The 17,462-nt window shown below is 34.4% G+C and overlaps 1 protein-coding gene across 1 annotated transcript; it reads left to right on the forward strand.

The window, feature by feature from the left end:
* The first annotated feature begins 13,292 nt into the window (after positions 1-13,292).
* On the forward strand, positions 13,293-17,050 carry LOC143232608 (achaete-scute homolog 1-like). Its single transcript, XM_076468229.1, has 2 exons — positions 13,293-14,875; positions 16,220-17,050. The coding sequence occupies exon 1, from the start codon at positions 14,135-14,137 to the stop codon at positions 14,870-14,872; it is 738 nt and encodes a 245-aa protein (XP_076324344.1). The 5' UTR covers positions 13,293-14,134; the 3' UTR covers positions 14,873-14,875; positions 16,220-17,050.
* Positions 17,051-17,462: the final 412 nt, after the last annotated feature.

A 17,462-nucleotide genomic window follows, 5' to 3' on the forward strand; every position in this document is an offset into this window, starting at 1 on the left:
AGAAAATGTGCTAGTTAAATATTGTAATCTAAATATCCAAGATATATGTCAAAATACCACAGAATTTCATCGGAAAGATGTGTTTATTAAACATAATCCAAGCTTTATTGAATATCATCCTTCCAAGTTTATAGCTCAAAGAGAAAAGTATAAAAAAAAATCGAAAAAAATGTCGTCCATTCATAAATGTAGAGATTCTTTTCTTCTCCGAAATACAGTGAGAAGACCTAGAAGTATAAATCCTGGAAAAATCAACAGGAGAGACTTAATCCAGCTGCTTAATCTGCTTCCAGCTCCATTAGCTCAAACTTGGGGGTTTTCTGTTGAGCCTGGTGGACACAATTCTTGGAGATTGACGCACCTTTGTGCAGGGATTCAAATGTTTTAAAAAGGGGGTATAAATAAAGTTTTAAAATAGAAATGCATATTTTACGTAAATAACATACAAATGACAAAGATCTGATTCAAAAGTTTCACTTATTGTGAACACGCGGTCTTTCTTCTCTCTATATAGTTTGTAATAGACTGGAGAAATGCAGGTACCGGACAACTACTGAGAAAAGGCTAGTAAGATGGAAAAGAATGTATAACATAAGGAACAAAACAGGTGTAGGTTTAAGATATGAAATACCCGAATAGTGTGTGACTGGCTGAATAATATAAATTTAAACGTAACCGAATATCGTGTATTAGTCATCAAGATTAAATATATAATAACTAGCACATATACATATATCCATTCCTGTAGTGTTAATAATTGTCTATAATATTCTATATGAAAAAGAATTCTACAGTAGCATTGTTTGTTTGTTTTAGGAATTTCGCAAAAGCTACTCGAGGGCTATCTGTGTTAGCCGTCCCTAATTTAGCAGAGTAAGATTAGAGGGAAGGCAGCTAGTCATCACCACCCACCGCCAACCCTTGGGCTACTCTTTTACCAACGAATAGTGGGATTAACCGTCACATTATAACGCCCCTACGGCTGAAAGGACGAGCACGTTTGGCACGATAGAGATGCGAACCCGCGACCCTCAGATTAAGAGTTGCACGCCTTAACACGCTTCGCCATGCCGGGCCTCTACAGTAGCAATGCCGCTATAATCATATTAAATAACATCTTAATGTAAGAATAATAAGATAATTAGAGAAGAAAATAAAACAAACCTAAAATAACGTGTTTCTTTTGATTAATCACATGTTTATAAAAATATATATTATATAGAATAGACAAAAATATCCGGGCATTTATAATAATATCAAAATTCAGATAATTGCTAACAGCATGTACTCTGTCCATTTTAGATCAATGACCTTTTAACTTTCTAGAACATTCAAACAACATTTCTTTTAATCACTATCGTACCCAGTTTCTTAACCTTGAGTGGAATAGATAAGGTAAACTGTAAGTGGTAAAGGTATCAATAAGTATATACAGTCGAACAAAGGCTTTTCGTTACGGGATTACTTTAGAAGGTGACAGTTTATTTTAACTGTGGTTAATATAACACTTTAATTAATGTTACGACTTTTTATTAACTTTAACAAATGAATGTTCTTAAATAATTCTGTTTTATTCTTATGTAAAAAAACAACATGTTCAAAAAGGTACCTCTCATATTTCCTCGCTTCGCAGTTAACTTAGTTAGGACTAGCATTATTTGAATGTTTACTATTATAATGCATTAAACACTGAATTTTTTTCTTATAATTAGTACATTTTATGCTATGGTTTCATATGATTTCTAAGGCCCAGGATGGGCAAGTGATTAGGGCACTTGACTCACAATCTGAAGGTCGCGGATTCGAATACCGTACCATCAAACATGCCTGCCCTTTCAGGCGTAGGAGTGTTATAATGTTATGGTCAATTCCACTATTCGTTGGTAAAAGAGTAGCCCAAGAGATGGCGATGGAATTAGGGGCTACAAGCGCAATAGCGCTTTCGTAAAATTCAAACAGATTACTTTTTTTTAATAAGTAATTAAAACACAGTTGTATTAAAATACAATGTTAACATTACAAAGTAAATTAGTAATGTAATTTTTGAGGATGTCAGTATGTCACTGAACAAATGCTTGAATAGAATGAATGATCTTTTGATTTAAACTAAAATTATAATTTTCCTTTTATAAATCAAAATACATACTTATATATGTGTCCAAGCTGGAGTATCCGTCTGTTGGACGGTTAAAATAAAAACTTTTTTGTAATAAAAGATCAACAATTTTGCTTTTCTTTTCTTAACATAATGAATATTAAAAGTGCAATAAAAATACATACAAGTACCAATACTGATAAGAAGGACATTGTTTTCAAAATTTCTAATAATTGTGGTTACATAGTTCATCCTAATGCTGACGGATATACTACATTGGTAGTTTTGCAGAAATTATACAAAAAACCGGATTTCGATACCCATGGTGGGCAGAGCACAGACAGCCCATTGTGTAGCTTTGTGCTTAATTCAAAACAACAAGAACAACAACAGCAGACATTATATATGAAATTAGAGGGGAGTCCTCTCCTTCCATGGCCTTTCTCATATCATCCTGTATCACTGCGTCAGGTTTGGTGCTGATTGGTCAAGAACTGTGAAAACGTATAAGAAACAGATACACATATGTTAACATTTACTTATACTGATTATCAGTGATTATATTTCCTAGCAACCGACTAACCAGTGTCAACAGAGGGAAAAAAATGTATCATTGTTATTTTGAAATTAGAAAAATGTAATGTTTAGTTTGTTGTAGATAAGCACAAAACTACACTGTCAGCTATCTGTGCTGTGCCAACCATGGGTATCGAAACCCAATTTTTAGCGTTATAAGTCTGCAGATCTACCGCTGCGCCACTGGGGGGGGCGTATGAATAAAAAGCAATAATGCATCAAGTTTTGGAGAGAAACAGATTAAGGTAATAAAATATTAATGTCGCCACTAGTAATAAATACATTGGTTGTTACTTTCGTTAAAATAAAAGGGTTTTTCTAAACAACAAGCAACGGTCTCAAATACCCACAACGGTTGATGGGTAACGTCATCAATTTTGTTTCATGATGTGTCAACTCTTAAGTAACGTTTGTGCTGCTTCACGTTTTAGCCTGGTCTTTTTATTTGTTTTATTCCTTTAGCGGAAAATATCCTAGAAAAGATTCCTTTTGGAACAACGTCTCGCTCCGAACAAATAGGATCAAACCTCTGCAAGCATTTCAATCAACCCCTATTGTGAACTATCAACAAAGGCACGTGCTTCCTCAGGGTTCCTCACATCCATATAGACCAATCAAAACTAGGCATGTGGTAAGCTGGCTTAAGTTTTTGTTCACGCACAGTGTGAGAAGGATAACTAAAATCGTTGAGGTATGAAATATACAATGACGTAAAAACGAAATGTTAAAAAAACCTTTTGGTTACTTAATATTAAGGACTGGAATATAACTGTGAAATACGTTCGGAGATCCCAATGTAAGACTTTCTTTATTACAAAGAAGATGCCAGTTGAGAAAATAGTGCAAAAAGTATTTTTGTTTTTTTTTCCTTTAGACCTTTTCTGGGATGTGTCAGTGGCTAGCTTTACAAGGTTTCTTTAAAGTAAAAATAAAAACGACCACATGTTCCTCTCAAAGTGGGTTATGGTAGATTCTAGAAAGTTCTAATCTAACAATAAAACTTGGCTATATTAATTATTCTTCCTTACATCATCACTTTTAAAGCACGTGCCATGAATATGTCATTTAATAAGTGTAAATAATTCTTAACGTCTGATGATACGAACAGCCCTGCAATGACACTAGTTGAACCAGTGGAAGGACTGGGAGACGAAAAGAAAAAATAAAGAAAGTCGTAAAAAATCTATGACTAGCTTTGGTGAGAATGGAGATTTATTTAAGCCTAACTTTACTACTTCCTCTTCGTCAGTGGAACGGTTATGAAGTTTGCTGCAGAACCGGTAAAGTTCTAGTTATGCTTGTACTTCTACACTTTTTAAACCGTGACGGCGCTTAAGACATACATTTTGTCAACTATAGTACGGACATTATGTTTTTACAGGAAACGCTTTACAAACGGTCCTTATAAACGTAAGGAATGGTCCACAGCGTGCTGTGTTTATCCGTGAACGTTTTTACTTTTTATCCAAACAATACACAATGTTCTTATATTGTGAGAACATATACCTACGTCAAAAAATGTTATTAAAAATTCGATGCCTTTCAATGAAGCGATCACATAAAAATGCCCTTTCACCTATTGTTACTGAACAGTGTAGTAACTACTGAAGATAAGCATCGGGTAACGTAGAGAACCTTAAATAATTATTAGGTTAATTAAAACGTAAAGTGAAGAGTTAATTCTAATTCCTGCTACGACAATAAAGAATAATTTTAACACGAATCACAGTATAAAGTGCATATCCAGATAATAAATATTAAGCGATATATTTGAACCAAATATTTGAAACACAAGGGTATGTTGCTAAATTTGTCCGCGATTGAATTTTTTGTAAATATAGAAACTGGCTTGAAAAATTAAATGATTGAACTCAATGTTATTAAAAACAAAGATTTCTGAAGTTACATTGATATTTGGTAGCACTGACAATAACATTCAGTGAATGTCCATGCGGAAACAAGAACTACCGGTGAGAGCATTGAAAATGATAATTTTTACAATGAAAGTCGTCGAAACGTTACGTTTCCCCATCGCAAACATCTCTAGCTTTCTTCGTCACATTCGCATTCGAACGTCGCTCGAAACGAATATCGAATATCTAATCCACGTCTCTATAAAACAAAAGCTTCTAATTCAAGACTATATGAAGCCAAAACATCAAATGCGTAAGCTTTCAGTCTTGAGGCCCGGCATGGCCAGGTGGGTTAAGTCGTTCGGCTGGTAATCTGAGGGTCGCGGGTTCGAATCCCCGTAGCACAAAACATGTACACTTTTTCAGCCGTGGGGTCGTTATAATGTCACGGCCAATCCCATTATTAGTTGGTAAAAGAGTAGCCCAAGATTTGGCGCTGGGTGGTGATGACTAGCTTCCTTCCCTCTAGTCTTACACTACAAAATTAGGAACGGCTAGCGCAGATAGCCCTGGTGTAGCTTTGCGCGAAATTCAAACAAATCAATTTTGTTTTGAAATTATCCCAGAATATATTGTCCTGTTTATTGACAGAGAGTTAATAACACTTTTGTACAAAAAAATAAATAAGCAGATGAAATGTTCCAAATACCTTCTTACTCTTAGAATTATTTCTTCCATCGTAGATCTAGGATTATGGTAGCTTTTAATTAGTTTTTGCGAAGAACCGAGAGCTATAGTGTTTGAACTTTGGCTATTAAGCTCACGTTTCTGTTCATCAAAAGTATAAAAAGTCATTTCAAATTTTTATTTGTTGTCTTCCTAACAACACCAGAAGATGATTCCAGCACCATCGCGATAGAAGGGCTTCCTTTCTCAATGACATATTTCATTTTGTGAGTGAGAGCGTTAGTCTGGAATTGCTTTGGGTATTTGAGTTTCTCCTTTTCGTATAGAACAATGATGCTCCTTTCTTTGAATGTGTGTGTTTTTGAGCTCTACATAGTTTAACAATCTATAAAAGTATTCTTCTTTGGAAATGGTTGTGGAAATAATCTTCTCACATTCGAAATGTATTATTATTACTGGCACAATTAAGAATTGAAACATTAATACCTACGATACGTACAATTTATATTCACTTCAAGGGTATAAATTCGTAACCACTGCTTTGGAATATACGATAATTAGTATTTTCAAGCTAAATGGCAACTTATGTTGCATATGGACATATGTGACATATGGACTAAGCAACCAGGAGAGAGATCTCAGAGGTTCGTCATGGCCATCTCTTATTTAAAAATACTGAGAGGGAAGACAATCAATCACCAGCAATTCTGCTTATATATAGCTTAAAGTACAGAGTGTGTTCAGCAGTATATAGTAGCTTCAACCTTGAACCTTCCGACCCAGGCATCAAAATGTCGTATGAAAACAGCAACTTGAATCTACCTACCTTCTTCTCTATAACTCCCAAGCTAACTGTCTCTAATATTATTAAACCCCCAAGTGTTTTATTTAATATTTTTCTGGTCGTTCGTATAAATGAAGGGATAAACAGAGACAATGGTTTTGTGAACGATCAGACTTAAAACGCATCATGACAGGTTTCATGAAGTATGTATTTTAGAGTTTATAGGTCTGTATGTGCATGACCATGGTTTATTGAATACATCTTGGGTACATGGAGCCAGGAATCAACAAAGCTCCCTGATTTATACCACTTTCTCAACGGCTTCCAAACACCAAAACATTACTTATATTTTGAAAACAGAGATTAAATTTCTTAATTTATGTCAATGACAAAGAAAAAATACTGCACTTCAACCAGCACTGTGTTTGTCATATTCCAGCGTAACTGATGAGCTTTGGTATTGCCGAAAGGCCTCGTCGGCAGTAGATATGGCAGATGCTACGTGGATGCCATATTGTTACATCTTATTATTTACCTTCATTCTCAACATCTTAGATTTTATTGCTTGAGTTATCTTTACTGTGACACGGTTTATATACATAACAGCACACTGAACTCATACACGCCTTAGGAAAACAACAAAACCTGATAAGGAATAAACTACATTTTCCAAACATTGTAGTTACAACCACGGAATACCAACAAATCAGTGTTCTTTCGAAGCTATGATACCGCCCGTCTGTTCCACCTTTATTGAAAGGAACTATAAAGAAACGCTTCACAATCATAAACACAAATTTAAACAGGAAATTTGTCTGAGCCTTTCTTAATGTTTCTTTTTCTTCAAGAACTATTTAATACGAATAATGTTTTAAACTTTGGAACATTATTTAATGATTCATTATATTCACGTAACTTACCGTGTTATTGTGTAGACGTCCCTGAAAGAGTCGAAAACATAAAACTAGAGATCAGGTCGTTTTCATAACCAAAGACTTTTTATGAAATTAAGTTATTATTAGTGTCGAAAAATTGAAATAAGCGCATTCTAGGTTTAATTTTAAGTAAAATCGAACTTTATGAATTGTATTTGTTCTTTCTAGGAGGATGATTATTGTTATTATTGTCAGTATAATGAAGAGAAAATGTCATTTATGAAACGAATGTGTTGGAATATCATCATATGCCACTGAATTTCTTAAGGAACATAAGGCCGCCATCACTGTGGTTTCTGTAACAGGACGGTTGTTAAGTGAGTAGGTTGTTAACCTGCTCCACAACCCACAATGTGGAGGATAATTTCGCAGCCCACCAAGGAAAATCGAACCACTGATTTTAGCATTGTACATCCGGAGACATACCGCTGGACTAGCGGGTACCCTTGGAATATAAGTGTTCACATTACAGAAAATGTAGTACATTGGGTGAGTTTGTAATATGTAACACTCATACTACTATAAATATAATTTTTAATTAATTTCAAAATTTTCAAAATCAGTATAATAAATGCATTTTCGATAAAAAATTGAAAGTTAATTATATTATGATATATATATATACATTTCTGTCTTTAACATTGAACTGCCAATCAAAATAAAGGTAAGAGGCCGGCAGCACACACCGTCAATTTTGGTGCCACTCTTTTACCAACGAACAGTAGAATTAATTATCACGTTAGAACATCCTAACGGTTGAGAAGGTGACCATTTTTGGCATCAGGTTGCGACTCGCACGCTTTATCCATCAGATCATGCTACGCTATATTAGCTAAATAGCAAAACCAAGAATGAACGAGTTTTTCTAGTAAGTGTAACTGTGACCACTAACAGGACATACAAATGATTTTTTTTTAATGTACTTGTTAAAATTTATAATTTGATTCACTGCACTACAGACTTGTAATAAGTTGCTTAACAGTGTCTTAGGTGTAATAACTAACTGAAAAATCCAATAAAACAGATTTCGGCAAAATAAATACAGGTTTGTAATGCATTGTAAAACGTAGAAAATAACGGTCTTCTTAACTTGTACAATGCTCATACGAAACATAAAAAGAACTTTTATTTGATTCAATCACCTTTGGCCCGTCTCGCCTGAAACTTAAACAAGACGCTTACTGACAATGATAAAGGCACACCTTCAATATTAACCGAGTCTTGCAGTCGAGATTAGAACACAGAACTTGGGCTGACGTCCAAAGTTCAGCATCACTACTGGTATTGAATTCGTAGTTAATTTTAACGGGATATCAAGATTGGTTTGGTTTCTTTCGATTTTCGCGCGAAGCTTCACGAGGGCTATATGCGCTAGCCGCCCATAATTTAGCAGACTAAGACCAGAGGGAAGGCAGCTAATCATCACCACCCACCGCCAACTCTTCGGCTACTCTTTTACCAGCGAATAGTGAGATTGAGAGTCACATTATAACGCCCCCACGGCTGAAAGGGTGAACATGATAGGTGTGACAGGGATTTGAACCCGCGACCCTCGGATTAAGAGTCGTTTACCTTAACCAACCTGGCCATGTCTGGCCTCGATATGAAGAGGGAAGGTGGAATAACACGCTTCTTTACCATGATTTTTAGATGAGAAACTATATTTTAAGTATTTCATTGAAGAAATCAAAGCCTTGTCATGAATGTTAGAAACGTCACTGACACATAACTTAAGGCAAAAAATAACATGTAAATCTAATAGTCAAGCTAATTAATATGGGGAGTGCTCAAAGCTCCGTAAGGCAGCCTACAGCCTAACGTTTCCAACAGGTGGGAAATATACGTTAGATTTCTCCTAAGGGGTAATCGTAGCAGTAAACTCAGCTCTTCCTTTGAAGTGCTGTGGTGAATTTTACCCAGCGATTATTTCTTACGAAAGTCATTTCCTCAATAATTGCACTATCCTAACTTGTTCCAGACAGGTTGAAAATGGAGGTAAAGGAAAGTTTTTGTCCCCAAGCCAAACAGTCTATTTTCTTCTTTCCTGTCTCAAAACATTCTAATAGAAAGAAGAACAAATGTAATAAGGTTTACTTCCACTGATCTGTTCCTATGAACAAAATCACAAGGATGCCATAGGGTTTCTTTCTAAATCTATTAGAAACGTAGAGAGTTTGGTTTTTTTACTTGAGAGATGAAACAATTAAAAATAATTAGATGTAATTATAGTAACTATTTTAAGAACTATTCTAATGTTATGAAAAAGTGAATGTGGGTCTGGCTTAATGTTTATAATTATAATTTATATTTATAATTTTTGATATTATTATACGATATATATATATATAATTTTAATATTATTATATTATATATATATATAACTTTTAATATTATTATATTATATATATAATTTACTATATTACATTATATATAATAATAATATATAATTTTATACTTTTTCCTCTGTGAGCTGTCGGTTTACCGATTTACTACGAGCTGTGGGCTAGCAGTTTATCGACTTATAAACTACGGACAGAGTGTAGATAGTTCAGTAGGTAGTTTTTCACCAAGAGAAACGAATAGCGATTGAAACATATATATATGTGTATGTGTAGTTTGAGTTTTGTCTAACGTATCAGTTTTCAGAATAGTTTTAACAGTTATCACCGGTCTTTCACGTTTTATTTATTTGATATGTCACTTTTATCTTTATTTGATGTTTCGATGAAATACATTCTTACCTTACCTTTCCATATGCAAACTGGATTTCACATGTGAGCATCGGATAGTAAAATAATGAAGGTATTTCTGTTTTGAAAACTGTGTGTCTTGACACCACATCTCGAGTTACCGTGGCCAGGTGGTTAGGGCGCTTGACTCCCACTCTGTAGATCACAGGTTCGAATTCCCGTTACATTAAACAGGTTTGAATTTTTTCAGCCGTGAAGGAGTTATAATGTGACGGTCAATTCCCCTATTCGTTGGTAAAAGAGTAACCCAAGGGTTGGCTTACATTGCTAAATTAGAAAGAGCTCTGTATCTTTGCGAGAAATTCAACGACAACATAAACACAGTTTTGTTTTCTATTCAGAGACCCACATGAAAATAAAGAAAAGACCCTTCACTATCCATATAAACCGAGTACAGTAAATGGAATGTACAACACTGATCTTCTTACACGTTCTTCGTTTAAACATATGCGATTTTCATTCAATGTATATATGTTATTTTATGCCATAATTAAGAACTATAAGGATACTGCCATTACATATACTAGACTTTACACATTGACAAATACATTCTCTGATTAAGACGTCTAAATATTGGTGAGAAAAGAACCAAGAAGTTGATAAAGAGAGAACGACTTTCTTAAAGCTAACATTAAACGTAAATAATAAGTTTGTTACAGTATCTTGAATTCAACTACATTTCGTATGTAAACATAATATTTTACTTTATATTGTCTAACCATGTGTGGTAATTTAGAAGAAACTGTTTTTAAAATGTCTTTTCGTTTGTAACAAATCAACGATTTGTTAAAAAAAAATTAGTTTCCTTATTTCTGTTTTAACAAGTTCTAACATTCTTTAAATGTCCAACTATTAAACAATTTCAAATCTCTGATTTTTTTTTATGTAGTTTACAAAACTACCCGTTATGTTAAAGTTCTCAGATAACCTAGCATAACTATTTTAAAATATATAACACTGATCCCTTTGGATTTTAGCCTAACAAATACAGAAAGGTCAAAAGTTTGTAACAATTATAAATGTATAGTTTATAATGACAAGAGAAAAATAATTAACACTAATTCAAGCGGAAATGAAGATGTTATTAATTTTAGATGTCTAAAAATGTGTTCATCTTACATGAAACAAAAATATAAATTCCATTTCTTTAATTGTTTTGGTTTCGTTTCAGCTCATGTGAAAATTGTTATAATTTTATATTTTTTCTAAATACGCTCTCCGTTCTACAACGATAAAGTTGTTTAGGCTTCGTTTCAGCTCATGTGAAAATTGTTATAATTTTATATTTTTTCTAAATACGCTCTCCGTTCTACAACGATAAAGTTGTTTTGGTTTCGTTTCAGCTCATGTGAAAATTGTTATAATTTTATATTTTTTCTAAATACGCTCTCCGTTCTGCAACGATAAAGTTGTTTTGGTTTCGTTTCAGCTCATGTGAAAATTGTTATAATTTTATATTTTTTCTAAATACGCTCTCCGTTCTACAACGATAAAGTTGTTTAGGCTTCGTTTCAGCTCATGTGAAAATTGTTATAATTTTATATTTTTTCTAAATACGCTCTCCGTTCTACAACGATAAAGTTGTTTTGGTTTCGTTTCAGCTCATGTGAAAATTGTTATAATTTTATATTTTTCTAAATACGCTCACAACGATAAAGTTGTTTTGGTTTCGTTTCAGCTCATGTGAAAATTGTTATAATTTTATATTTTTTCTAAATACGCTCTCCGTTCTACAACGATAAAGTTGTTTTGGTTTCGTTTCAGCTCATGTGAAAATTGTTATAATTTTATATTTTTTCTAAATACGCTCTCCGATAAAGTGACTTAAAATATGTGTTGTTTTGAGCTAATTTACAAGATTATTTACACAGGAAACTCTGAAAAGGTTTTCCTGTCAATAAGAGATAAGCATTGGCCAGCGAATAACGATTTAATAAAAACGTAATCTGTTGTTGGTATTTCAACATTTACACCCCTGGTGATGGGTCCCACGGTGACACACCAGTTAGTCTATGAACTTTCGACGCTAAAATTAGAGGTTTGATTCCCAAGTAAACACAAAAGATAGTCCGATGTGGCTTTTTTCTAAAACAAACAAATCTGTTGGCGGCCGTAGAGGTTAATATAATGTCATACTAACAGAAAACGTGTTTAGCTTGGATGTTTAGTTTCGTGTTATCACCAATCAGACGGTTTAAAGAGAGGAAAGCTTATCAGTTTAAAGTGAACACTTATAAAACGCTTATTTAATGGTTTAATTCGTTCAACTTGCTCTTGACAACAAGTGTTTCTGAAGTCTGTCGAGATAACAGAAAATCAGTTGTAATACAAACAAACAATCTTGAATTACTCGAAGTAAGACGGACAGATTAAACGTAATTATGGTATTCCAACACCTGCATTTTTCGCGATTCACCCCCGACAAACTAAGAAGTTCTATTTTAAGGGGTTCCCCCACCACTTACAGCTACCAGGGTGGTCTTTAACTATCAAATAATATCTTAATTAAAGATAATGTAATTTTCGTTATAATCGTAATCTGGACTTTACACATATGGCCAGAATTAATTATATATATTTTCTGCAAATTCAGTCAACTCCGCACATACAAACTGACAGTAAGCTGTTACAAACATGAACACATATTATTAAGTGTAAACACTCTTATCATATCTATACATGTCACGTTGATACTGCTAGCACAAGCTATCTTTAACAAATCAAGAAACAAGGGTTCGAAATACGTTACTCTAATATTACCTTAAAAGTTGCGAAGAACGGTAGTAGAAAAAAAAAACGTATACAGCACACCTGGACGTCAACAAAAGTTAGTCCTTGTTTACATATTGATAAGGTTAGTTGTAATTTAAACAAATAATGGTTACGTATCAAAATATCGCTTATATATGACACGTGTTTTTGGTTAAATGCTAAGAACCAATAAATGAGGGCGAAGTAGAATATGTCATGCCAACCATACTGAAATTATTATATCCACAATTCCAGATATGCTATGAATGATCCATCAGTGTTGAAATAAAATATTCAACAGTAAGTGTCATATAACGTTTCTAAAGGTCACTTAGAATCATATCTTTTTCGTTAAACAAAGAAGTGTGCATCTAACAGTGAAGTACATACAACAAAGTCGACTCACCTTTCAATCACCCAAGTTATTTGATATGAAATAGATACCAAACAAAATTCATTAAAATCAAACTACACTTTAGCTGAAATGTTGGAGATATAATATTAAAGACTAAAACCTCTAAAATTACAAATATTTTAAAATAACAAATTATAACATTTAATTCTAATTTAAAACGAGTCTCTACGAAAGTTGTCGTTTTTAAAACAGGAACAGTTAAGTATTATACGAAAAATATGTTTCACGATATTCAACTGTTGTATTGTTCGCGACTAAAGTAAGCAAAGCATACTCGTGAGGTATGATTTGTAAGTTTCTGTAAGTGAGTTACTTCCTTACTGTGGGATATCAATACTCGTTTGATCGTATATTGACAAATACTTCATTTATCAAAGAAGGTTAACTTATTAACCAGAACAAAGAACCACAAATGTCCTGATATATTTTTAACCTATACTCGCATACACTGTTTGGAAAGAAATATTAGCATATTTATTGTTTAGGTACTCTCTTGTATTTTTTGTCTGTTTTATTTCATATCATGAATTACAACCTGCTTGGTGTATATGATTACAAAGTTCATGTTATTTCCTTTTTTTCACATATTAATATATTTAAAAACAAGCTACAACCCTCACGTGGGCTGAACGATCATGTTTAACATAATACTCATAATATGTTAAAGTATTTATCGCAGACAATAGCTACGCTTGCTTCGAAAATATACTTGTGGTGGCGTGATAGCATTTCGATCAGATCATATATAAATAATACACTCAGAAGCCTTTTGATTGTGTTCGCTGGCTGTTTTGTGCGATATACTTCAATGATAAAGCTGAATCGGGAATTGTAAAGTTAAACCTGAGCAGTATCTGTTCCTATCGAGCATTTTCCATACTAGAATTGTAATACTTTAAAGAACAGACTGTAGCGTCTAAAATCTTGGAAAAGTGAGAGGCTTGTTCGGTATCTCATAGAGACGATAACTCAGCATTTGGCCGATAGGGGATCAAGGCACGCGTCCTGCGCGCGACCCAACAAACAGACTGACAAGCGACAAAGTGTCCGCTCTTTGGAGGCGGAGCTTAGTGTTCATAAGCTCAATATTTTTAGTGCAGGCGAAACTTGGTTTGGGACATTTTATCACGAGCTTCTGTCGTTCCAACACTTGTATTCGGAAGTGTCGTCAAATTCTGATTATATTCGATCACGGTTAAAATATTATGGACACACGAGAGTATAAACGTCGATCCATTTTGCAGTGATTGTTCAGAAGCGTTTTTCCAAAAAAAAAAAAATTATAGTTATGGATTCTTTTACCGTGTTTACTGGAAATACACAAAAAATGGAGACTGCTACGTGCCTCTTGGTGACCACAAGTACTATTCCCTCAGGACTGACTTTCTCTACTGCCTCCACGGCTCAACAGTCCGGGCCCAGGATTGCCATCAAGAGAAATAAGACGAATCCGATGGTCAGTGGGGGTACGACACAAGAACTATTGCGGTGCAAGCGGCGTATTCAGTTATCTCAGCTGGGTTCCTCAACGTCACAGGCTCGGCCAGCTACAGTCTCTAGGAGAAACGAAAGAGAACGAAACCGTGTGAAGCTAGTAAATTTGGGTTTCGATACACTTAAACAACACGTTCCAAACGGTACGAAAAACAAGAAAATGAGCAAGGTTGAAACACTTCGCGCAGCCGTGCTATACATTAAACAGCTTCAGGAACTACTCACCAAACAGGAAAACACAGAGTCTGTGTTAGGAGAAAACGTCTTGACTTACCACATGCAAAAGAATCAGAACTGCTATCCTGAATCGGTTTCAGCATCGAACAGTAAAGATTCTGTTCACAATACGGTTCTGCCACCGTACACGAGCTCAAAACCCGAGACACAATCACCAAGCTCACCCACTTCAAGCCTTGGCTCAGATGCTGCTTCACCGCAGCAAAGTGTTGGTTACGACGAATGTTCTCCACGTGATGACATTCTCACTCCTGACGACGAAGATCTTCTCGATTTCACTTCCTGGTTTTCTTAATTCGTAAGTATCACTTGATATTAAAACCAGCGTTTCATTATCGGCTGAATTATCGGCTAGTTTCCGTTGTTTAGTCCAATATAACAGTTAATAACAGCGTGTTTAATTTCTTTTTCGTCTTTTAATATGGTTTTGTGTTAGGGTTAAACATGAATAAATTCTACCGCATACTTGTTGAAAATATAATCATAGATGAAATGGTTTTGTAAGGTCATATTTATGTTCCAAATAAATCTTAAACTCATATGTCACTCTCATTTCATTTTGGGGACTTAATTTTTGTACGATTTTTTTTACTTTTTTTTTCTTCTTTCTAGGCCCCTGCATGGCCAAGCGTGTTAAAGGCGTTCGATTCGTAATCCGAGGGTCGCGGGTTTGAATCCCGGTCGCACCAAACATGCTTGCCCTTTCAGCCGTGGGGGCGTTATAATATTACAGTCAATCCCATTATTCTTTGGTAAAAAAGTAGCCCAAGAGTTGGCTGTGGGTGGTGATGACTAGCTGCCTTCCCTCTAGTCTTACACTGCTAAATTAGAGACGGCTAGCGCAGATAGCCCTCGAGTAGCTTTGCGCGAAATTCAAACAAAGTTTTTGTTCTTTCTCTGTTTTCTTTCTAACAACTCTTGGAGTTTGATGTAATACCGCTGACGACACGAATGTGAGATGAAATAATAAACGGGAGAGGGGCAGTCTCTAACTTAAGCAAGGTAAACTAGCACACTTTCAGTCACATTGGTGCTTACCTGTGCCGCTCCAAATAGGTAACAATAGCGTCCTAACCTCACTTGTTTACATTTGTCCGACCAGTGCAGACAGTTGACTACTTGATGGTCGGGTTCCTGTTATTCAAAAGGACTTTGCCGTGTATTTCTTGAATATTTATTTGCCTCTGACATAATAAAGAAATTTTTTATTATAAAAGAATGAGAGAAAAATAAAAGTTAGCAGTTTCTTGTCTCTCAAGAAAAATAAATATAAATCTTTGAAGATTATATTATGGTAATTTTTTCTTTCTTTGTAATTGTACACAAAGCTACACATTGAGCTATCTGTGTTGTGCCCACCACGGTCATCGAAACTCGGTTTCTAGCGATGTATGTCAGCAGACGTACCGCTGTGCCACTGAGGGGTAGGACATGTTGTAAATGTTAGCACTTTTAGAATATAGGTATTTTAATGGAGGTTTCTCGGGTAGATCTCAGTGAATATGTTTATTTAGTCGTAAATATAAAGTGATAATTTACCTACAGCTACTTACTTAAATATCTACAAAACTCTCATTGTAATTGTTCAGAGAAATGATGTTCAAAATTTTATGTTTCGTATTTTTATTTTCTTATTTTACAGATTACCATTCGTGATGGGAATAAGCTGTAGCAGACTTCATGCGTTTTACAGACCACTACATGTTCCTGTGGAAGAAAGTTGTAATAAAACAAGGACAGTCCTACGTGTACAACACCCATTGGTCGTTCATAGAGGGGGCACCAAGATCAAACTGTTCCCAGGGTGAGAGCGATACCTTGATGTCAGGGCCAGTTTTTATGCTCTAAATAATAACTTTTGTCTGGCCTTCAGACTGGTCAGCAGGGCGAAGCATATGGTCAGCCCTTCCTTATTACATAGTAGAGTTGTGGGAAAATATCAGAAGAAAGTATCGTAAACCTAGACCGTAGAACCTGTTCTTCTTCTCCGACGTGTTCTCCCATGGCCCTAGACCGGAAGTTTCCCATTGTAGCAAGGTTGATATACAGAAATCAAGTTTGTTAAGAAACGGATGTTAGAATGAAAGGTTTTATCTTGAAGTGGATATTCTTCAAATATATAAGTATATGTATATAAGTAAGGTACCTAGGAGAGAGTTATAAAACATTAACATTTAACTCATAAATTCCACTACCTTCTAAACTTCTAAACATTCTTAAAGGTCTTAAAATATATATATGTATTGTCATGATTAGTGATTCATGCTGTTAAATGAAATTATATTGATGTTGTATATATGAATCAAGAGAAATCCACATACATTTTTCTTACCATTATAATATGTATTTTTATTATTTTTAATGGCTAATATGAATAAATTAAATATGAATTTATCCTGTGTATAGGGAATATTACATTAACCTGCTATATTTTTCAAGGAACAATAAAATCATGCTATTTTGCTACTATGTGTATTATATTTTACGAAAGACGGATGTTTTTGTACATATATAAATATATTTTTGTATAGATATACTTTCATACGTTTTACTTTTCATAAATAAAATATTTAAATATATGCCGAACCTTTTTGTCTTTTGTTGTTGTTATTTTTTAACTGCGTTGTAAAAACACGTATTTCTAGTCAGCTTTATCCAAACATTCAACAACATCTTTCACAGAATACACAAACGCAATCAAACTACACAGGAAAGCTCTTTCTGCCGGCATAATTTTAAGGTGTGAAAACATTTTTGACAGATATAAATCTTTATGAGAAATACGAGTGTACACATTAAAATATTATAAAATGTGTTTTTCCCACCACTCCCCCACTTACATAGAATGGTATAGATGGTATACACATTAAAATATTATAAAATGT

Source organism: Tachypleus tridentatus, chromosome 11 (assembly GCF_004210375.1).
Source record: "Tachypleus tridentatus isolate NWPU-2018 chromosome 11, ASM421037v1, whole genome shotgun sequence".
NCBI lineage: Eukaryota > Metazoa > Arthropoda > Merostomata > Xiphosura > Limulidae > Tachypleus > Tachypleus tridentatus.